This window comes from Sturnira hondurensis, unplaced genomic scaffold (genome assembly GCF_014824575.4).
Source record: "Sturnira hondurensis isolate 20B ecotype Veracruz unplaced genomic scaffold, ASM1482457v3 Scaffold0016663, whole genome shotgun sequence".
NCBI lineage: Eukaryota > Metazoa > Chordata > Mammalia > Chiroptera > Phyllostomidae > Sturnira > Sturnira hondurensis.
This window is the reverse complement of record NW_028089294.1, coordinates 17,244,346-17,266,626: the sequence shown is the minus strand read 5'-3', so window position 1 is coordinate 17,266,626 and position 22,281 is coordinate 17,244,346. Positions and strand designations below refer to the sequence as shown.

The window sequence follows — 22,281 nt, the reverse complement described above, 5'->3', positions numbered from 1 at the left end:
ACTCCTTGAACTTGACCTTATCTGAGAAGCACTTTATCTGTCCTTCCATTCTAAATGAAAGTTTTGCTGGATAAAGCAATCTTGGCTGTAGGTCTTTGGATTTCATGACTTGGAATACTTCTTTCCAGCCCCTTCTTGCCTGTAAGGTCTCTTTTGAGAAATCCGCTGACAGTCTGATGGGTACTCCTTTGTAGGTGACTGTCCCCTTATCTCTTGCTGCTTCTAGGATTCTCTCCTTCATTTTAGTCTTGGCTAATGTAATTATGATGTGCCTTGGTGTGTTCCTTCTTGGGTCCAACTTCTTTGGGAATCTCTGAGCTTCCTGGATTTCCTGGAAGTCTATTTTCTTTACCAGACTGGGGAAGTTCTCCTTTATTATTTGTTTAAATAAGTTTTCCATTTGTGGCTGTTTCTTTCCCCCTTCTGGTACCCCTATAATCCGGATGTTGGAACGTTTAAAGATGTCCTGGAGGTTCCTAAGCCTCTCCTCATTTTTTTGAATTCTCATTTCTTCATTCCTTTCTGGTTGGATTTTTTGTTTTGCCTTCTGGTCCATTCCATTGATTTGAGTCCCAGTTTCCTTTCCATCACTATTGGTTTCCTGGACATCTCCCTTCATTTCAATTAGTTTAGCCTTCATATGTTCCTCTAATTTGTGACTATAATCAACCAGCTCTGTGAGCATCCTGATAAACAGTGTTTTGAATTGTGCTTCTGAGAGGCTGGCAATTTCTTGGTTGCTGAGAGTTATCGGCTCTGGGACTTTGAGTTCTTCTTGCGCTATCTTTCGGGCTGTTTGTGCCTGTTCCCGAGCAGGATCGGAGCCCGTCCCCGTTGAACGGTTAGTGGTTGTCAGACTTCCGTATAACTCAGTTTTCTGTTTTTTGCTGTGTCTTTGGTCTCCAAACCGTTGTTGTATTCAAACTTGGTTGTGGGAGAAGGCACAGTGTTTCCACCTATGCCTCCATCTTGGCGAAAGTCCTATTTATTTCTCATTCTTAAGCTAAGCCTGTCTAGAGCAAAAATATGAACAATGTACTTGGGAGTGTATAACATAGAAGCAGAATGTGTGAGGACAATAGAACAAGGAAGGAGGGAGGCGTGAAAGTACGCTGTTCTCATCTTCTTGTGCTGCCTGCAAAGTAACAATGTTGGGGGCAGACCATATGAAGTTGAAGTCGTCTGTTGTGAATCCCAGAGCAATCGGTAGAAAAGCATAACAAAGAAGTGTGTCTCCTAAGCCAATAATGGACACAAAGTAAAAGGATTAAAAAAATCTAAAAGATGGCAGGAAAAGGGGGGGAAATAACCAAGAACCAGTGAGACAAATGGAAATCAAGATGATTGTATTCAAGTCGGCCGTATTGATAATAAATGTGGTGGTACCATGACTCCATTTAGTAGGTAGATATTGTCAGATGGATAACAAAGCAAGAGCCAAGTATAAGTTATAAAGAAACCCATTTAGTATTCGAAGCCACAATAGATGAAAAGTAAAAGGATGGAACCCTGACTGGTGTGGCTCAGTGGGTTGGGCATCGTCCCACAATCCAACAGGTCACCAGTTCATTTCCCGGTGAGGCCACATGCCTGGGTTGCAGGCCAGGTTCCCTGTTGGGAGCGTGCGAGAGGTAACGGATCAATGTTTCTCTCCTCTTTTCTTCCCCTCTCTCTAAAAACAAATAAATAAAATCTTTAAAAATGGCCATTATGTCCTTTAAAGAAAAATAAAAGGATGGAAACATATTTCATGCAAACGCTACTCAAATGGAGGTTGGGTGGCTGACTATACCAGGACCAGACAGCACAGAGGTGGGAATAAGGAGCATTACCAGGGACAGACAGACAGACAGGCTCACAAAAGGAGCTGCCACCTGGAAGGAGGGGCCCCAGGCCTGCTGGTGGTCCAGGCAAGGGGAACGACAGGAAATTTCTGATTCTCTTGTAGAGAGACTCACTGCAGAAAGACTGTAGGGCAAAAAGAAGAAAACAGAAATTATTCTGACCCCTCCCCCCTCAAAAGATAACCACTGTTGACGTTTTGTTGTTTCTGCACCGGCGCTAGCTATTTCGTTCCTGTGAAAACGAGATCCGGGTGTGGCTGCCTATTTCACCCTTTGCTCTTCATCAGGATTTACCTGGCACTTACTTCCTCTTGAAGAAACCGAGGGGGGGTTGTGCTCCCTCGTGGGTGGGCCATCAGGGGAGGCCCTGAAGGAGGCAGGGCTTAGCTAGGTTTGAGGGGAGGGGGGGTGATGGGGCGGGGGGTGTGGCATGCAAGGGGTACTGCAGGTGGGCGGTGCTTCTCATGCTGTGGGGTGCAGGGGTGTGTTTGGTGCGGCTGAAGCCTCACCACCCTTGAGGGTGGCATTTCCATTTCCCCTTCCTCCCTCCGGGCTCCCCCTTCCTCCTTTCCCTAGCCCTCCATTCATTCGTTCCGTCACTCAGTTGTCATTGGGCACCTCCTGTGCGCCGTGAGTATCCCCACCGTGCTAGGGACACCACAGCGACCGGAACAGATTTTGTCCCTGCCCTGGTGGAGCAGTCAATGTAATGGGCAGACACATCTGTTCTACTCAAAGGCAAACATGTTTACATGTTTAAAAATAGTGCCACACACATGAATTTGTATGGCACAGAATGCACAGTGAGAGGTGAGGCTTCCTGCCCAGGTACTTGAGCCGGAAGACTGATGCCCTCCACGTATGGGCTGTGCTGTGGGCTGTGGTCGGAGGGGGCCTGCTGGGTGACCCTTGGGGCCATGGCGTGGCTGATGGGAAGGATTTCCCTGGGGAATTATGGGAGGTGTTCAGAGAAGTTCATGGGGGCAGGAGTGTATAGGAACTTGAGGGCCAGAATGGGGGTCTTCAACTTTGCCTTTGGACAGTCGGCCGCTGTGGAGGTGTTTTGACCAGGGGTGGTGCTTTCAAAAAGTTTCTTCTGGAAGATGGATGTCGCACCAGGAGGTGGAATGGTGGGACCAGAGTGCCCAGCCCGGGACAGGGGGAGGGTTTGGGCCAGGTGGTGGCAGGAGGAGGAGTGATTTGGAGGAAGACCGGGTGGGGTTAGTCCGGAAGGAGTAGGTGGAATGGATGGCCCACTGTGGGTGCAGAAGGAGCGCCAGCGAGGCGGGAAGGGTGGGCTGGCATGGTCCAGGCGTCCAGCAGAGGTTGCTGAGGCTGTACATGGTGGTGGGTGGTGTTCCAGTCATCTGGGGTGCACAGCCAGGGGGCTGAGGTCCCATCCTCAGCTGGCAGAAATGGACCTTTAGGTCAGGGCTGATTGGAGGAGACCCGGACAAGCCAGGGTGTTCCCACTGATCCCCAGCTGCACAGAGTCACCCGGGAGCATTTAACCAGGCCAGTGTCCGGCCCCTGGGGTCACTGTTCTAGGTGCTGCCTGGGCATACCTCCCAGGTTATTCTAAGGTGCAGCCAGAGTTGGGAACCCCAGAGTGAGGGAGGCACACCTGGGTGGCACTGAGTCAAGGCCGTTGTGGCTAAATAACTGAAATTTAGGAGAGGTGGCGTTTTGCCAGGACTTTGAAGGTGGGGACCTGAAGCTCTCAATGTGACCTATGACTAACATGGTGCCTTGAGAGGACTGGTTCATGGCTGGCCAGGGCTCCCCCCTACCCCATTCCGTCTCTGGTCGTGACTGTGTGTTGCTTTGCCAAGAGCCAGGGAGCAAGAGGAAAAGGGGTTGGGACAATGAGAAGGAAACTTGGAAAAGGACTTCAAAAATCCTAATGGAAAGTCAGGGGCCTGGATGAACTGCAGGGCCCACAGAACAGCGGTAGCAGACGGCAAACAGTGGACATAGCTTTGACTGCTGGAAGAGATGCTGGCCGGACAAGAAGGAAACAGCCAGCAGGTGCTGTGCCCCGGGCTGAGGGCGAACCGGGGGTTGGGAGGTTACTAGGNGACCAGAGTGCCCAGCCCGGGACAGGGGGAGGGTTTGGGCCAGGTGGTGGCAGGAGGAGGAGTGATTTGGAGGAAGACCGGGTGGGGTTAGTCCGGAAGGAGTAGGTGGAATGGATGGCCCACTGTGGGTGCAGAAGGAGCGCCAGCGAGGCGGGAAGGGTGGGCTGGCATGGTCCAGGCGTCCAGCAGAGGTTGCTGAGGCTGTACACGGTGGTGGGTGGTATTCCAGTCATCTGGGGTGCACAGCCAGGGGGCTGAGGTCCCATCCTCAGCTGGCAGAAATGGACCTTTAGGTCAGGGCTGATTGGAGGAGACCCGGACAAGCCAGGGTGTTCCCACTGATCCCCAGCTGCACAGAGTCACCCGGGAGCATTGAACCAGGCCAGTGTCCGGCCCCTGGGGTCACTGTTCTAGGTGCTGCCTGGGCATACCTCCCAGGTTATTCTAAGGTGCAGCCAGAGTTGGGAACCCCAGAGTGAGGGAGGCACACCTGGGTGGCACTGAGTCAAGGCCGTTGTGGCTAAATAACTGAAATTTAGGAGAGGTGGCGTTTTGCCAGGACTTTGAAGGTGGGGACCTGAAGCTCTCAATGTGACCTATGACTAACATGGTGCCTTGAGAGGACTGGTTCATGGCTGGCCAGGGCTCCCCCCTACCCCATTCCGTCTCTGGTCGTGACTGTGTGTTGCTTTGCCAAGAGCCAGGGAGCAAGAGGAAAAGGGGTTGGGACAGTGAGAAGGAAACTTGGAAAAGGACTTTAAAAATCCTAATGGAAAGTCAGGGGCCTGGATTAACTGCAGGGCCCACAGAACAGCGGTAGCAGACGGCAAACAGTGGACATGGCTTTGACTGCTGGAAGAGATGCTGGCCGGACAAGAAGGAAACAGCCAGCAGGTGCTGTGCCCCGGGCTGAGGGCGAACCGGGGGTTGGGAGGTTACTAGAAAAGGAAAGAGAAGAGATGGACAGAAGAAAAACAGATGAGCCCAGAGAGATGACCTCAACTCCTGAAGTGACCATACGTGTTCAGTTTGGGTTAAAGAACCAGGTAGGTCGGAGGATCTTGGCTTTGACTTAATACACCCACCAGCGCAGCGAGTGAGGAGTGCCCTGGGTCTCCGCAGGCGAGGGGTGGGGGGCACCTGGAGACCTCCATTCTTCACCCCCTCCCTGCAGACGCTCAGAGCACCTGCCTCAGAGACACAAACATAGAGACACAGCAACTAAAGACTCAGCCCTTCCGTGCCGAAAACAATCCTGGATGTCCCTGGGCCAGTCTGAGAGATTGCAGAGGAGGGATAGCTGAGTCATCCCACGGAAGCAAAAGGGAGAGGAGAGCGGGGATCGAATCCCCAAGGAGAAAGTCCAGATTCAGGGGAAGAGGGAGCCTGGCTAGCGCACGACGTTTCACTGGAGAAGTCGGAGCCATCTGAAACGGAGAGGCGGCATCTGGGACCCTGGGGCACCCTGCTGCGTGGGCGCACATATAGGGGAGGGCTTTGTGTAAGCAGCGGTCTGCCTTCCCATTCTCCCTGCTGAGTCTGTGTGGTGGTGATGTTTCTGGAATCCTGAAGATATCTGTCTTCAAGTGAATATACTCTTCTTCCTCTGGGCTGGTGCATTTGTCCTCGAGTTCCCGTCAAAGTCGGTTCCAGAAAGTCAGGACCTGCATGCTGGGTGCAGTCAGCAGCGTCGCCCAGAGGGGAGGAGGCCTGCACTGGTGGCCAGTCGCCCTGTCGTGGTGGGGGTCCCTCCCACCAGCCCACAGTCATCATTTCTTGCTTTTTCTTCATTTAACATTGGGCATCGGTTAGAAATTGGTTTAAATTACCTTTACTGTCCAGAATCTATGCGTTAAAATGTATGTGTGAGGCCCGGCCAAGTGGCGCAGTTGGTTGGAATGTTGCCCCTTACACCAAAGTGTGACAGGTGTGATTCCTGGTCAGGGCGAACATGGGAGGCAGCTGATCCATGTTTCTCTGGCTCACATCCCCCCCCCCCTTCCCTCCCCTGCCCTTTCTAAAACCAGTAAACATCCTTGGGTGAGGATTTTAAGAAATAATACAAAAATAAAATGTACGTGTGAAAACCCACAGTTGAGTGTGTGCACCCCAGGTTTTACCCACCCCCCTGTTGGGGCCTTTGCCACCCTAGCCCCGTCCCTCAGAGTTGTTCTGTGCTTCCTCGGCTTCTGGGAGGTTCTGTATCCCCAGTAGATTTGAGCTCTTTGAAGTCCTTTTTAATTCTCCGGGACCAGCATGGGGCCCGCCACTCACTGAGAACTCAGGAGGGTTGAGTTTTACAGAAAGGATCTGAAACCAAGGGTGATTAAATTTTTTATTTTACTTTTTATTTTATTTGTTTATTTTTAAAGATTTTATTTATTTATTTTTAGAGAAGGGAGAGAGAAAGAGAGGAAGATAAACATCAATGTGTGGTTGCCTGTTGAGCGACCCCCACTGGAGACCTGACCCGCAACCCAGGCATGTGCCCTAGACTGGGAATTGAACCTGCGACCCTTTGGTTTGCAGACCGACACTCAGTGGTGCAGACAGGAGCCACACCGGCCAGGGCTGATTAAATATTTTACGGTAGAGCCCTTTCAGCACAATTGGAACGGTTTGGCCTGCAGAGAAGGACCAAGGTGACTGGCTAATGGGCTCACAGGAAAAGGAGAAGATACCCCGGGCTGTGGCCTGGTGTTTCTGCCCCGGAGAGCAGCTGTGGGAGGCCCGGGGAGGGGGCGTTGGATGTGTTTTCCGGTTGCTGATCATCGGGGCTAACAGACCCTTGTGACAATCTGGGGAAAGCAATGGACTCCCCAGAAAAAGGGCAAAACAACCTTTTGCCTTTCGTTGGAAGGGTTCGCTGACTTCCCCACACCTCGCCCACAGACTTGGGAATAACTCCCTGGTCAGTGTCCAGTGCTAGATGTGAGCTGTGCCTTCCTGCCTCTCCTCCTACAGGCAGATGGATCTCTGGTTTTACTCATCTCTGCCCTGGGATTCTGGGGCCTTCTTTTCATCATGGGTGTGTTTATTCAGCTACCATGTCCTCACCCGCAACCTTCTCCTCTTAGCCCACAAGCTCCACCATTGACATGAAAATAAGTACATCTGCCCATTGGCCTCTTGGTCCTCAGAGGTCATTATTCTTCAACACACTGCCGAGGAAAGTTTCCTGTGACGACTCCGTCATTGAAGAGGAAGAAGGGGTCGTTCTTGGACTCATTTCTCAGCCTCAGGTTAATTGACATGCAGGGCTGAGAATTCTCTTTTTTGTGGGCACTGCGTTGTGCCAGTCCCCGGGCTGTGAGCATGAGGGAGACCCCTGGACCTCAGCGCATACTGAGTCCCAGTGGGAGAGGTACAGGGTCCGGCAGAACAAGGCCTGCTTGAGTGTGGTGGGTAGGGTAATAACATGGGTGTAATAATTTATAGTTTTCATTTGAACACTTCCCTACAATGTCGTATGGTGTGCTTGAGTGTGATGTTGTCATATTATGGAATAACATGCTTATGATTTTGTAATACAGAGGGGTGTTATTTGTGGCGGGCCCTGTATATGCAGCTGCATGGCAGTGCGGGTGGGCGGGCAGGCACGTTGGCTCACAGAAGAGCTGGGTGTCCCAGGGCCGCTGTCCCAGTGTGTCCTCCATCCAGGGCACCCTGTGGGTGTTTCCCACACCTGAGTTTTTTGGGTAATTTATATCTCAGTTTAAATGGCGCTGCTTCACGGAGACCTGCCCCGACTGCTTGTAGCAGTCACTGTTTTGCACCCGATGCTGCGTAACAAACTCGAACTCAAGAGCTCACAAGCCTGTGTTGCCCCCTTGCATGTCTGGGACTTGGCGGGGGCATGGGGCTAAGTGGGGGCGTGGGGCTCCAAGCTGCGACCTGGGTTTCCTTTGGCCCCCGTGGTCTCTCGTCCTGTTGTCCCAGTGAGCTTCTGTGTGTGCACACTTCTCACAGTGACAATGGGGAAGTGGGAGGAAGAGCAGAAATCCACGCATGTCATGTGCATTAGACACACACAGCCCAGGCCAGCAGCAGGAAGGCCACCTCACTCTCCGTGAGGTGGCTGCAGGTGTGTGGCTGTGCAGTGTCCCCTCTGCGGGGCTCGAGGACGTGGGACCAACGGTTTCCCTCGTTCCCCGGTCTACAGCCGCTAGCTGCCCACTTGATCGTGTCCACTCTCTTCCTGAACTCTGGGGCACTCATGGGTGATTTCTTCGCTTCTCACTTGTCTGCTGTTGCCCAAACACCAGCTTCATGACAGCAGAGACTTTTTCTGCCTATTCACTGCTCAGTGCCAGGCACCTATCTGGCACAGGGTGGCCACTCAAAAAATCTTCAAATGCACGAACAAATGAGTGGTCACATTTGGGCAGCCAGGGAGGCATATTGGAGCTGGGTCCTGAAATGGTAACAACAACTAAGACTTCCTGGGGGGGTGAGTAAGGCCAGGAATGCACTGTGTGCGTGCGTGACCTGGGTTATGTCAGGGCATCATCACAAACGCAGCCCTGCACTGGCGGGGGCAGGGCTGGATGTTTGCATGGGAGCTGCAGAGCCTGCCCTGTTGGAGGACGGGAGGGTGGCCCCGGGGGGCAGGTGGCCTGGGGAGAGGGCGGCCTGGTGGGCAGCAGCTGGGTGTGAGACGCAGCAGTGACATGAGCCCAGTGGCCAGAGCTGGTGTGTTCCATGTCTCTGGGGAAGCCTCACGTCAGTTTGCAGGGTGGTGTCCCTGGGGTGCGAGCACAGGCTGAGAGATACCATGAGGGACCTCATGCCACGAGTCAGCCTGGCTGGATATCCATCCAGGAAATCGTCCTTGCTTCGGGGGAGGCGGGACACTGACCATCTCGTAGCAGAGGCGTGCCCAGGCTGTCAGACAAGTAAGCAGCCTCGGGAGGTCTGTCTGTTCTGAGACCCATCAGGGCCCTGCCCAGCCTGGAAGGCACAGGTCAGTGGCACTGGCACAGTCATGCTAGTTTGCCCCAGGGCAGCACGAGAGAGCCACCCTTCTGTCTACAGACCTCCCCGTCTGCTTGGGTGCTCCCTGTCCTCACCGGATTCTGTGCCACTCCCCACCCCTGCCTCGGGCTCTGCCCACCTCTCCCACCTCTGCAAAGCTCAGCCAGGGAGATGGCAGCATAAGGAAGGAGCCTGGCTGGTGCCTGGGTGCTGCTCGTCTCAGCTGGGCAGGAAAGTGCAGTGGACCTGCCCGAGGCGCATCTGTCCGGTCCAGCTGGCTTCTGATGGTCAGTGCCCTGAGCTGGCAGGCCGGGGTTTTTTCTTGAAATGGAAACTCCGTGCTTATAGGAAGAAAGGACATAAAAAGAAGGAGACCCAGGTTCCAGTCTCAGCCCTGCTGTGGTAGCCACGGGCTCATACACTGATTTCTCTGGGCTTCTGGTCTCTTCTGCAAGATGAGACTAGGACAGGTTGGCTTGTGACAATTAAGATAATGAATATGAAGCCTCTTGTAAAACCTCATTGAAGTATTACTATTGGTACCAATTTGCCTTCTCCCCTCTGGGGGAAAAGAAAGAAAAAAGTCTCCAGGAATGTTTTGTCCAAGCCCTGAGCCAGGCTGTGGCTGACAGTCTCTGTCTCACCCTCACAGGGACAGCTGTCAGGGTTGCTGAGAGGGTGAGGCAGCCACGGCTCGGAGCGGTGAAGTGACCGCTGCAGGCCACACGGCCTGCTGGCTGTGTGCGTGGTCTCTGTGACCACACAGCCCGGCCGTGTTCACCACCAGGAGGGCCCCTGAGGGTCTGCAGTGACCACAGCTCCTGGGTGGGGGCCACTGTGTGGTGGTTGCCGGAGGCTTGGCTCGGGGAGGCTCGCCGCCTGCTTGGGGTGCCATCTCCCTGTGGCTTCCCGTGCTGTAGCACCTTGGAGATTTTTTCCAAAACATCTAAGTTTGTTTTCATGAACAGAGACGTCAGCATGGCCTTCCCCCAGCAGCAGAGCGTCACGAGGTCTCTGAGGGCAGCCAACGCTGACCCTGGCGCCCCAGAGCCGCCCTCTCCCCCTGGGTTGCTTCTCCCTGGTTCTGGAGGGTTCTGGAATCTGCAAGCTGGAATGAGGCTATGTAGGGAGAGGTCAGCCCTGGCCTTGAGCTGCCAGCCTGACCTCGGTGGGTGATCACCCTCTTAAAGCCCTGTTTGGAGCGGCCCCTGCCCCCGTGGGCTGTAGCAACCAGGCAGGATATGGTGGTGATTCATCTGATTCTGAGAGGAAGGATTTTGTAAAGGAATTTTCTCACGGCTGCATGGCCGAGCCTGGGGTATTAAAAATACTTTTTTTCTGGCTGTCGTGGGTTAGATGAAGCTTGGGGTCTGAATGTTTATCCACTTGGGAGATTTGTTCATTTTACTCATTATTTTAAAAATCTTGTGTTAAAATTTATTTTTGTTTTGAAGTAAGACTGCTACCCAGTCTGAAGGGGGCTTTGGGGGTGAGAAGAGGGGACCTCAGGGGCAACCCAGAGCAGGGCTACTCTGCCTTGAGGGCGCAGGACGGCCACCCCAAGTTTGAAGTGTGGGCTGGCACTAGGAGCCCCTCTGCTTGCCCCTGAGCCTTCCTCCCCAGGGCTGGCCCCTGCGTCCTGGCTGGAGGTCTCCTTGGCTTGGAAGCACCGCCCCGTGAGATTTGGGCCCTGGACTTGGCAGCACAGGACAGCCTGTATGGCCCTGTCCTCCTGCCCTGCGGGTTGCCGAGGTCCTTCAGGCCCTGTGTCCACGGCTGTGTGGGAGGGGCCTGGGGGTCCTTTCCTCAGCTGAGGAAGTTTAGATATTTGGGGGAGCTCTAAGAAACCCAGGGTCTGGGGGTTCCTGAGAAAAATGTTTAGAAACAGATGAGCTCACTGGAAGGCTGGGAGGGAGTTCTCTGGTGTGGGCGGGGCCTGTGAGACCCAAGTCACCCCCACCAGCACACGGCCCACAGGCAGCCTTTTGCCTCCACGTCCCTGAAGCCTGAGTGCAGCTGGGGAGGGAGGACTCTGTGAGTCAACTGTGCAGGGACACAGGCATCATGGCCTTCTGGCCAACCTGGGAATGGACCAACCCCCCTTCCCTCTAGCTTCTTCCCAGGCCTCTCTGTGCTCACCTCCTGTTCTGACCTTTGCCCTCAGAGGTGAGGTCTGACGAGGGCCAGACAGTGTCAAGACTGCAGGCAGCTTTGCGATGAGTCAGAACCCCCTCGGCTCCTCTGTGGCGAGACTGGCACTTGGGGTGTTTGACTTGGCAGGTCCCCGGCTAGCAGGGGGCAGTGCCACAGTCCAGGCCTCTCTGGTGTTGATTTATTGCACTGTATGCATGTACGGGTGGAAAGCAAAAGTGGATTTGGGTTCTGAATGCGTGCCATTCAATGAAAGGATGCTGTTCTGCACAGATGAGCCCCAGGCAGGAACCAGACCTGAGCTGCGGGCGGTGTTTGGTGTGAAACTTTCCGCCGTCCTTGTGCCCTGGCAGTGTGCGCCGCAGGTTTGGGTCTCTGAGGTGGACACTCAAGAGGCCATAACAACAGCCATTCCTGACACAGGCTCAGCACCTCACATTTGACAGGCTGGTCCTGTTGTCCCTCTGAGGTGGCCAGCCAGACCTGTTGGTGGAGGGCAGGAAGACTTTGAGCTCAGAGCTCTGTGCCCAGCCTAGTGCAACATCACAGGCTGGTTGTGGTCAGGGTCAAGGTCAGGGTCAGAGAGTCTGCCCAGTGTGGAACCCCTGGTTCCAGGCTGCTGACAGTGGTGGCTGTGGAGTCCGGACCTGTGGCTCCTCTGGGTGCAGTGTCTCACTTGCCCTCTAGGACCTGCAGCCCCATAAGCCTGGGGACCCTCAGCCCGGTGGCTGCTGTACCCTGACCCCATGTGGGCTTTGGCAGAATGCCGCTGCTCAGTGGGGGTTCATGGGGGCAGCCTGACCTTGTGGACCAGCTTCTTCCACCGTGAACTTGGGAGCGGCCAGCTTGCTCAGGCCCACAGGCACCTTAGGAGGGTGGCCTTGGGGCCAGACTGGCTTTGGGTACCTTCTGCAGTGACTCACTGGATATGAATTGGCAGCTCATTAGATGATCAAGTGTTGAAGGGGTGGCCTGAGGCCGTGCTAATACTGACTACTCGGACCAGGGTGGGGTGTGATGCCCCACAGAAGGGGCAGAGATGTTGAAATTGCCCACTTGCCCCATGAATGGCGCAGGCAATCAGGGCGGCCCAGGCCCAAGACTCGCACAGGCTGTCAGTCGCTGGAACCAGCCTCCTTGAAGCCTGTGAAACCTACACCTGCCAGGCCACTGCTCTACTAACTCATTACTCAGTGGGCCTTTGTCAGTGGCCCCTGGGCTCAACCCTGGGGACCAGGTCAGACTGTGCAGGAACTTGGTAGTGGGGGTGGTGGGTCCTTAGGGTGGGTGTTGATTAACGCTGATGAAACGTAAAAACAGAGGGGATACAGTGTGACCACAAGTACCCAGAATTTAACGTCTGAGTTCGCCTCCCCTTCACACCATGGTCTGGGAGAAGTGGGAGGAACTAGAACCTTATCCAGCCCCAACAGAGGTCCAGTCAGGGTCCAAGGCTGGAGTGGGCAGTGGCCTGTGCCAGGAAATCAGGTATGGTTTGGATGCAAGGTCCACGTCCAAGGTTGCCTCCAGCAGGAGAGGATAAGATCTGCAGTGCCAACAGCCTGCTGGAGTGGGTGTTGGGGAGGGCTGCAGACACCAAGGGGAGCCTACAGGGGCATGGGACCTGGCTCCTGGCCCAGCCACCCCTCTCCTGAGGGTGCATGTGGACCCCAGGAACCTGTGAACTGGCGGCAGTGTGTAGGGTAGCATGTGACTTCTAAATCAGCCCCGGACCTCCTGGGTCTCCTGTGACATTCCCCACGACCCATGGCTTTTAGGGTTACACTCCCCCAGCTGGTGGACCTGGGCTTTCTTTACTCTCCTCCCCAGCTAATCCGCCCCAAGAGCGCCTGATAAGCACTCAGTAAGGGGTGGTTGAGCAAACGAGTGACTGAATGAATGGGTAGTAGAGGGACTGCTCAGGCCTCACAGGCAGGTGGGATTGGCCAGTTTAGCTACAGTGTGGTGCAGGAGGGGAGAGCAGCAGCCCCCAGCGAGGATTCTAAGCCTGGAGCCACACCCTTGGATGGGCCACTGTGGGGTAGGGTGCTGCAGGGACCTAAATGTTGCATTGGAATCAGAGGCTCTGCTGGGTCCCTCTCTGGACACTGGGCAGCTTGAGGTATGATTTAAGTCACCGCCCCTCCATCTCCCTTGTCCCCCTCTCCCAAAGACATGCCTTCACCACTGTCCTTTCCTCCTCGGGGCACAGATCCTGGCCAACGTCTTCCTCTACCTATGCGCCATCATCGTGGGCATCATGTCCTACTACATGGCAGACCGCAAGCACCGCAAGGCCTTCCTGGAGGCCCACCAGTCGCTGGAGGTGAAGATGAACCTGGAGGAGCAGAGCCAGCAGCAGGTGAGGCTCTCTGGGGCGGCCTGGGGTCAGGGACTGGTGGGGAGGGAGTGTAGCCAAAGCCACGGTTCCCACGGGCCTTGGCGGTCATCCATCAAGGTCCTGTGTCCGCTGCCTGACTGGTCCCGTGGGTCCCTTGCCCTAGGAGGGCTCCTCCCGATTTCAGGGAGTTTCTCTGGTTGGAAACTTGCTCCTGCCTGTCCTCCTCCGAGCTTGACCTAAGCCTCCCTCTTCACCTTTTCCTGCCATTTTTTTAAATCTTGTAATTTAAAACTTTTCTTTTTAAAGAAATACATCACCTCCAGCAGCTACCTTTCCCAGGTGAAAATGTTCTGTACACTTGAATGCTTTTACTCCATGGGCATGCTTGTGTTAGTCCCCCTCGCCTCCCTCTGCTGCTGTTTCAAGGTCAAGGGCAGATTTACACGCGCACCTACTGTGCGTACAGAGCCGCTCTCCTTGCGGGACCCATCTCCCGGCCTCGGGGCCCTTGTGAGTGAAGTCCGTCAGCCCAGGACGCTGTGTCCTGCATGCTCAGGGCAGCCTCCCCACTCTCATCTCCCTCCAAGTCGTTTTTCACGGAGTAAAACCAGCCCCATCTCTCGGAAGCCCACCGTTCACATTTCCCCATCTTGAGAAGTGCCCACCGTCCTGCAGTTTGTTCACTGGCTGCACTTCCGCCGCTGGGCTCGCCGCTGCGCCTCCCAGTTCTCACGTGACTCCGCCTTTCGCGTCGTGTTTGGTCTGAGGGTCCCCAGAAATGACGCCCACCAACTTCCTGTTATGCGTAGGTTACTTCCCCTTCACACGCAAACGCAGTAAGTGGCAGTAAGTGGAGCATGTGTGATTCTCTGCTCCGGGAGCCGTGTGCTCTGGGGTCGCGACGGTGCCGATTTCGTAGGCCCTGCCACTCAGGTGGACAGGGCTGCAGTTTTGGGGTCACTCCGGGCCCCTGCCGGAGTGGGGCCCGTTGGCGGGGCTCACCTTCCTTCTCTAGACAGCGCTCTTTGAAGGCTCACACTGATCCAGTCGGCAGATGGGCCCCAGCTTCCTCTGTCCCAGGGGTGTGTTTTTCTCCCTGTTTATCGGTGAGATCTGGAAGCTTCTGAGCTCGTTTCTCCCTGAAGGCGGGTTCCAGAAGGGGACCGTCCCTGGCCTTCATTGCGGCAAAGGGCCAGGCCCAGCTCACTGGACTTGGCCCTTTCTCCTTGGCCTGTGTACTGCAGTTACTCTGAGCTCGATTAACCTAAACCTGGCCCTTCTCCTTTTTCCGCCTTTTTTTTTTTTTTGGTGCCTGTAATTTAAAACTCCTCTTTTCAGAGGAGTACATCGCCCCAGCAGTTCCCAGCCACTCCCCGCGCTTTTGCTGGACCACTAGTGGTCAGACACACCGCTGCTCCTTACACCATTGTGTTGGTTTCCTCTGGTTGCTTCCACAGTTTTCTCTTCGTCTTGTTTTTAGCAGTTTGACAGCGACGGGCCGAGGTGTTTTCTTCGTAGAAACTCTGCCTGGTTCTTGAAGAGCTTGAATTGATGGCGTGATGATTTCGTCAGTTGTGAAAGTGTTCAGCCAGTAGCTTTTGCTGCTTCTGCCCCGTCCTCTCCTTTTTTTCCCTAGGACTCTAGACATCCTTATTAGACATTTTTACCATGTTCCATAAATCTGTGTGTTTTTTCCTGCTGCCTGTAAGGTTTAAGTGTAACTAAAGAATCCGCTTTCTTGTGTCCCTTGGAAGACATTCTTCGGCTTCTGTTTTCCATTCTGCCCTGTCTCTTGTTTCCATCTGATCTCTCATACTATGGACCCATTCCTCTGGGTTCTTTACACTGGAAAAACAAAAACAAAAAAACAAACATGTCACCACTTGGTTAAGCCAGGAGTTTGTTTTTTTAATACGGTCTTTGTGCAGTTTTCAGCATTTCTGTCTGTGCCAGTCTTGTCTGACGCATAATGTATAATCCAGGACACCTTCCGTTACACTGAACAGTGCTGGGTGGGGCCCCCTGGCAGGGTGAGGAAGGCCCCCTTGGTCCCACCCTGGGCCTGTTCATCCCTAGGTAGATGGAGGATGAGTTATCCACCCCTCAGAGCCGCACTCTTTTGATCTGCAAGGTCGGAGGTGTTGATACTGCACAGTGGAGGTACCGGTACTTGGTTCGCAGAGTACCCTGTGTCCAGTGAGAAACACAGGCAGAAGCCCTTTGTCACCTGTGGACTGTGGACACGTGATGGTCAGTCTGCAGTGCCTGGGCCACCTCGTTCACTCTCTAATGCCTCGTGCTGTGTGCTTCCTCCGGACGGGTCAGTCCAGGGAACTGGGGCTTGGCAGAGGGGGCCACCCTCCGTGACTCCCAAACAGCGTGGGGCAGCCCAGGTCACCTGCAGTCTACCCAGGTCTGCAGTGGAGCAGACACTGGCCCCAGGAATGAGAGGTCCAGGGAGGCCGAAGGGAGGTGCAGGGGAGGGGCACAGACCCACATTCGCAGGCCTGTGTGTGCCTCTACATGTCCCTCAAGTACAATGACATCATCTAGTCAGGTCTAGCTTGTGCCTGTACAGGCTAGTTCCTGTACTTAGTTGGGCCTCAGTTTCCCTATGTGTGAAGTGTAGATGATAATAAAACCATTGAGTAAAATGGGTAATATGTGTAAGACCCTTTAAAAATGAGAAAAGCTCTGCCCTGGCTGGTGTGGCTCAGTGGATTGAACACAGGCCTACGAACCCAAGGATTGCAGCTGGATTCCCAGTCAGGGCGCATGCCTGGGTTGTGGGCCAGTTCCCAGCAGCGGGCGCACGAGAGGCAACCACACACTGATGTTTCTCTCTCTCTCTCCTTCCCTTCCCCTCTAAAAATGAATAAGTAAAATCTTTAAAAAAATGAGAAAAGCTCTGTTACCATTGGGAAGGGTAGAATTCTCCCCCTACCCTGTCAGTTTCAATTGGCTTGTATTTTCCTTAGGACTTTTGTGACTGTGTCCACAAGAGAGATTTGTTTGCCCTTTTAGCTTTCTTTTGGTGACCTTGACATGTTTGGGGAGTGGTTATGCCAGACTCATGAAATAGTTTCATATGTGTTTCTTCTCTCTGGTCCCTGGAAGAGTCTAAGGGTGACTGGGCTCTTCCTTAAATATTCAGACGCATTCACTAGTGAAACCCTATGGGTCTCAAGTTTTCTTTATGAGAACAGTCAATTTCTGTCACAGATACAAGGTTTTTATAGTTCTCTTTACGTGTTGGAAAGTTGTTTTTTCAGGAACTTGTTCGTTTTGTCAGCTATAGAACTCTTGGTTGCTGAATTTTTACTTCCCACCCTTCGAAGGCGTCATTCCGTTGTCGTGTGGCTCCCATCGTTTCTGTGGGAAAGCCAATGGTCAGACTCACTGCTGCCCCGTTTAAAGTAATGGCATGTTTTTTCCTCCAGGTGCTTTCACAACTTTCTCTTTGGTTTTTAGTGGTTTTGCAACGGTGGACCCAGGAGTTTTCTTTGTAGTTACTCTGCTTGGAATTCCAAGAGCTTATTGGATTGATGGTTCCATGACTTTCACCAGTTTTGCAAGTTTTCAGCCAGTAGCTTTTGTTGCTTCTGTCTCCCTCTCTCCCTTCCTTCTAGGACTCTTGACATCTTTACTGGACATCTTTACCATGTCCCATAAATCCTTGTACCCTCCATCTTTCTTTTTCTAAAGTTGCTGTGCATCACATAGAGTTTTTTACTGACTTCACTTCCAGTTTGCTACTCCTCTCTTCTGCTTTGTCAAATCAATGGTTGAGCTCCAATTCGCATCAGTGGTAGAACCTTTAATTTCTGTTACTGTGTTTTTGTTATTCTGGTATGTCCATTTAATTTTCTTTAAAATTTTTTTTTATTTATTTGTTTTTAGATGGGAGTAGGGAGGGAGAGAGGGGAAAAAGCATCAATATGTGGTTGTCTATCATGTGCCCCCTACTGGGGACCTGGCTGGTCACCCAGGCATGTGCCCTGACTGAGAATCGAATCGGTGACCCTTTGCTTCACAGGTAGGCACTCAATCCACTGAGCCACACCTACCAGGGCTGATTTTCTGTAATTAATAGTTCTTGTTGTTGTTGTTTTCTCCATTACCATTTAGCCCCCTGTACCCTCCCTCTTCCACCTCCCCCCACCGCCCCTGCCACACTCCTTTTGACTTGAATGAGCAGATTCCAGTTCTCTGGTTAGGTTCTCCATTTTGTCAACTGTTTTTGGAAAATATTAAACATTTAGTTATCTCTCACCTTCTTGCTGTATGATGTTGCCACTCTGATCTTTATGCTTCTGAAAAATTGGTATGAAAAATAATACCATTGATGTGCTGATGTTTGGGAATCACATGAAGCAAGAGCTCCAAGTCTAGAAACGATGAAGCCTTTAATGCCATCAGCTGTGGTCATGCTGGCCTCTGGGGACACTAGCTGCTGGGAGAGCCTGAGAGGTCACCTGGGGCTTGGTTCAGGGGCCGGTGTGCCTCCCCCGTGATGCCAGCTGAGACAGGAGCCGCTTCCTCCCCGGGCTGACTGACACACAGGTGGCGTGGGTTCAGGGTGGTTTTACGCCCCAGGGAGCTCAGCTGGTGTGTCATCGGAGCCGAGTAGGATGGGAGCAGAGGCTGCACGGTCCCGTTTCATGCCCCTCCTGAAAACGGCCCTCGTGGGACAGTGAGGTGACGGATATGAAGACACTTCGGAAAGGGACCCAGCAGCAGAGGAAACAGCTGGTTTGGACTTGACTCCTACTGGAGGAGTCTTTGAGGCCGGTGCCCCCCAAGCCCCCCGCACTCACAGTGCTCACGTGCCTTGTAAAGAACATTTCCAAATAGAAAGGAGATTCTCGGCGTATCCTTTGTAGACAAGCCTCCTTTCAGAATGCAGTTCTCAGGGTTGGCGCCTCACCAGTTGTGTTGGTGAGTTTTATCTTGCTTTCCACACTGCTGTGGGGGAAGCCTGGTCTGTTTGCAGGGGAAGGCCTGCCCAGCGGCCTCCAGCCTCGAGCAGGGCAGCCTCCTCTCCGGGCCTCACCCCCTCAGCTAGACAGTGAAGCCGGGGGTGAGCTGGTGTCAGGGGTCCCATCCTGACACCAGAGTTCCTCTGATTCCATTCCCTTTGTTTTTGTCACTTGGGAGGTTGTCCCATCCTTTGGGGAAGTGACCAATTACTGCTAATAGCAGGCAAGTCCCAGATGGGTGGCCCGCTGGCCCTCGTCCCCTGGGACAGTGGAGGGCAGCGCCCGGGCCTCTGTGCGCAGGATCCCCCCTGCTTTGTCCCCAGGGCGGGTGTGTCCCTCTCGTCGAAGGGTGCGTTGTGGCAGGTGTGTGGGTGATGGAGAGAAGTGGGACGGGTCTCAGACCCCCAAGGGCTCGGCTGCCTAACCTCCTGGGCTCGCCCCTCCTTGGCAGGGTGGAGCGGGGTGCTGGCCCCTTGGAGGCCCTGCACCTCCAAGGGTGGGTTTAAAGCTCCATGTGCACAGCCCTGGTGGGCAGGCACCCTCTCTGGCTCAGCAGGGCAGCCACGCGGGTGTAGGTGGTCTGATGGCATTTAGCTGTGACTTGGGCTGCCAGGGTGGACTTTAGGTCCCTGTACTCAGCTCCCTCCGCTCCTTGGGTGTGTTGGGGTGGAGCAGAGGCCTGGAGGAAGGAGCTGGAGTTGTTTTCCTTTATTCCATCTGACCGTACTCCACGGTGAGTTGGGGACCTTGAGGGTTGCTAAGCATCTCACCTGCCACCTGGCAACAGCAGGCACCCAGGAAACCCACCCGGTACACGCCTGGCACCAGGTCCCAACCACAGAACCGTCAGTCTCTCTGGGTCGCGCGTGCAGAACTACTTTCCAGGGAGTGGGACGCAGTTGAGGGAGGACGTGAGCGAGGATGGCGGGGCAAGGACGGAGGGGCGACAGGTGTTGGCGAGCCCTGCACTTCCTTCTGACCTGGCTGGGTGAGGTCAGCCAGCCTTGTCCTCACTCGGGGAAGAGGGGGTGACCTCCGCCCCCACCTTCCCTGGGGGAGGAGGCCATGGCCAGCACCTGGGGCAGAGCTCAGGGCTGTCCTAGGCCAGCGCATCATTGGCCATTACTGAGTCCCCAGTGGGGATGGAGGGGGGGGTTGGGGACACTGGGTTGCTGTCTATTCGACTCCTGGGGGGCAGGGCACGTGTGAGGGAACAGCCACTCCACTCTGTCTCCCGTGTCTGAGCCGTGTCCAGGGCCACCTCTGACCAGCGGTGGCATTTCTTCTTCGTGCCAGTCTTTCCCTGGGGCAGGGGCCTGCCCTTGAGCAGGTCTCAGGGAAGAACCAGCTGGTGGCCGTGAGAGTCGAACTCGTGTCCTGGAACCCCCAGAGTGCGGGACTCTGGAATGCTGCCACTTCACGGACCCAGCTTCGGTTTCCTTGAGTGTCCTTGTCCTTCTGAGTGTCTGACCTCTGCCCGAGCCTGCCTCCCGGACCCCTCCCGGACTTCATGCCGTGAGGGTGAGGTGCGGAGCAGTCTCGCCCTCCACGCTGTTCTCCGGAGGTTGTTAAGGGAGAGGGGAGTCCGGGGAGAGAGAGAGATGGGAGCCAGCTCACTTCTGGCCTGGCACTGGGCTTCTGGTGCCAGCCTTCAAAGCACCCGCTGTTGCCCTGGCGACGGTGAGGTTGGGCTGTCCTGGGGAGACTGGGAGGTGGGAAGAGGAGGCTGCAGTGGGAGGAGGGTCCCCCCCCACATTTGCTGTGTCACAGACTCGGGCGCCGGTGGCCCTGGCAGCACCGAGCAGGCCGCCAGTGCAGGGGCCGTGTGGCTTTGCAGGGGGGGCCCTGGCAGTGGTTGGCAGGCCTCCCGCCGCACTGTTCTCTCCAGGCAGTTGTAGAGGCCGCCGTCTGTGACTGTGGGGCCCGGGTTCCGACACACCCCCGCCTTTACCGGGTCATAAGAACGACGGTGTGTTTGGGGGTAGTTTACTAAACCCTTATTTTGTGTCCATCTCTGGGCTGAGTTGTTCCTGAGAAACCTCATTTAATCATCACAACGCACCCAGCAGGGGATCTGGCGCTCCTTCCCTCTGGGGGCTGGCTTCTGTTCCGGAGCTCTGACCGGGCGGGCGGGCAGCCCGGTGAGCAGCGCCTGGACCGCGCCTGGACTCTGGGTGTCTGTTCTGTCTGACCACCTCAGAGTTTTAAAAATTTCTAATACTTAAAAAAGTTGACATTCTAGCCCTGGCTGATGTGGCTCAGTGGATAGAGCACTGGCCTGCAAACCAAAAGGTTGCCGGTTCGATTCCCAGTCAGGGCACAGGCCTGGGTTTTAGGTTCAGCCTCCAGTAGTTGGGGTGCATGTGAGAGGCAATGGATTAATAGTTCTCTCCCTCTCTTTCTTCCTCCCTTCCCCTCTTTCTAAAAATAAATAAAATCTAAAAAAAACAAAACATTAAAAACAATTTGGACAGTCTACCTAAAGTCCTGTATTTCTGACCACTTGGAAAACGGAAAGACCTGACTTCACGGGGCGCAGAGGAAGATTGCGTCCACGTCCTGTCTCAGCCTCTTACTTGCCACATGACCTTGAGCCAATTCCTTATTCCTTTTGAGTCCCAGTTTCTTTGTCAGAGTAAGGCTGTCAGTGTCTGAGAGCCTTTATGCCACGGTATTTTGGGCTCTCTTCTTGGCACTGGGGTACAACTGCAAACGAGCAGCACAGGTCTGCGTGGGGGAGACGGACACTGAGCAGGTGAGGATGCACTGTGTTAGGAGGCAGGAAGGGTGAGGTCGGGGAAGGGGCGTAGGGCATGCTGGCGTGAAGGGAGGTCATTATTAATATCATGTGGCCAGAGAAGGCTTCTGATAAGGTGAGATTTGAGCAAGGCCTGAAGGCAGCAAGGGTGCAAAACGTGCAGTGTTCTCAAAGATGAGCAGAACGTGCAAAGGCCCTGGGGCCTGATCATGGGACAACAAGGTGGTTAGTGCAGGAGAGCAGAAGGAAGGGGATGAGAGAGAGAGGCGGAGCAGTGATGGCGGCCCGACCCTACAGTGCCCTGTGAGGACCTTGGCTTTCCCCTGTAGGAGATGGGAGGCATCGGAAGGTTGTAGCTTTTAAATGGATCAGTCTGGCTGCTGGGAGAGGGAAGACAGCAGTGGAAGCAGGGAGACCAGTGAGGAGAGTGGTGCAGGAACTAGTGAGAGCGGGCCAGTGGCTCGGACCATGATGGAGAGGGAGTGAGGGGGAGGAGTCTGGGTATTTGTTTTGAAGGCAGAGCCAGCGGACTTACTGCTGGGGGCTTACTGCTGGGCGGGTTGGAGCTCGTTTTGTGCACCTGCCTGGCCGGCCGGTCAGAGGGCCTGCATCTGCGTCTGCAGACCGCCCCACCCCCCTGCCACGGGGCTGTGTGCCCCTCCCTGCGGGACTGCACCCTGCAGCATTGCACTGGGGAGCTCAGTGGAAGTTGGCAACCTCAGGTACACTTTGACTGCTTCTGCCCAAGGTGACAGGTGATGTCACTAGCAGAGCCACACGTGAGTCCCAGCCCTGTCCTATCCTCTCTTCTGCCCCCAGAGCCTTTCCAAAAGCTGGCCAACGGGTACACAGAGAGAAGCACCCAGTGAAAATGCCAGTTTCTGCAGCGACAGCCAGCCTGTCAGCTGGTCCCCTCTATGTCCTGGCGGACATGGTGGGGGATATGGGGATGTACCCAAAGTAACAAAAGCATGGGACAGTAGAACCAGAGGATCTGGCTGGGGCCACACATGGGATAAGCCACAATCCTGTGTCCCTGTTAAGCATACAGCCGGGGAGAGGTAGGTGTGTGCAGAACTCGGGACCATGTGAGCAGGTGGGGAAGGAGGGACAGTCGGTGGCTGAGCTGTAGGGATTCTAAGAGTGTGTTTGGAGC

The 22,281-nt window shown here is 54.5% G+C and overlaps 1 protein-coding gene across 3 annotated transcripts in view; it reads left to right on the top strand.

Moving 5' to 3' along the window:
* ADCY3 (adenylate cyclase 3) overlaps positions 1–22,281 on the top strand; it is a 60,601-nt gene that overhangs the window by 14,016 nt on the left and 24,304 nt on the right. For all 3 annotated transcript variants that reach the window (XM_037066815.1, XM_037066814.1, XM_037066813.1), the window contains exon 3: positions 13,260–13,409. In XM_037066815.1, coding sequence (XP_036922710.1) covers positions 13,260–13,409 — 150 coding nt within the window. The remainder of the gene's footprint in view (positions 1–13,259; positions 13,410–22,281) is intronic.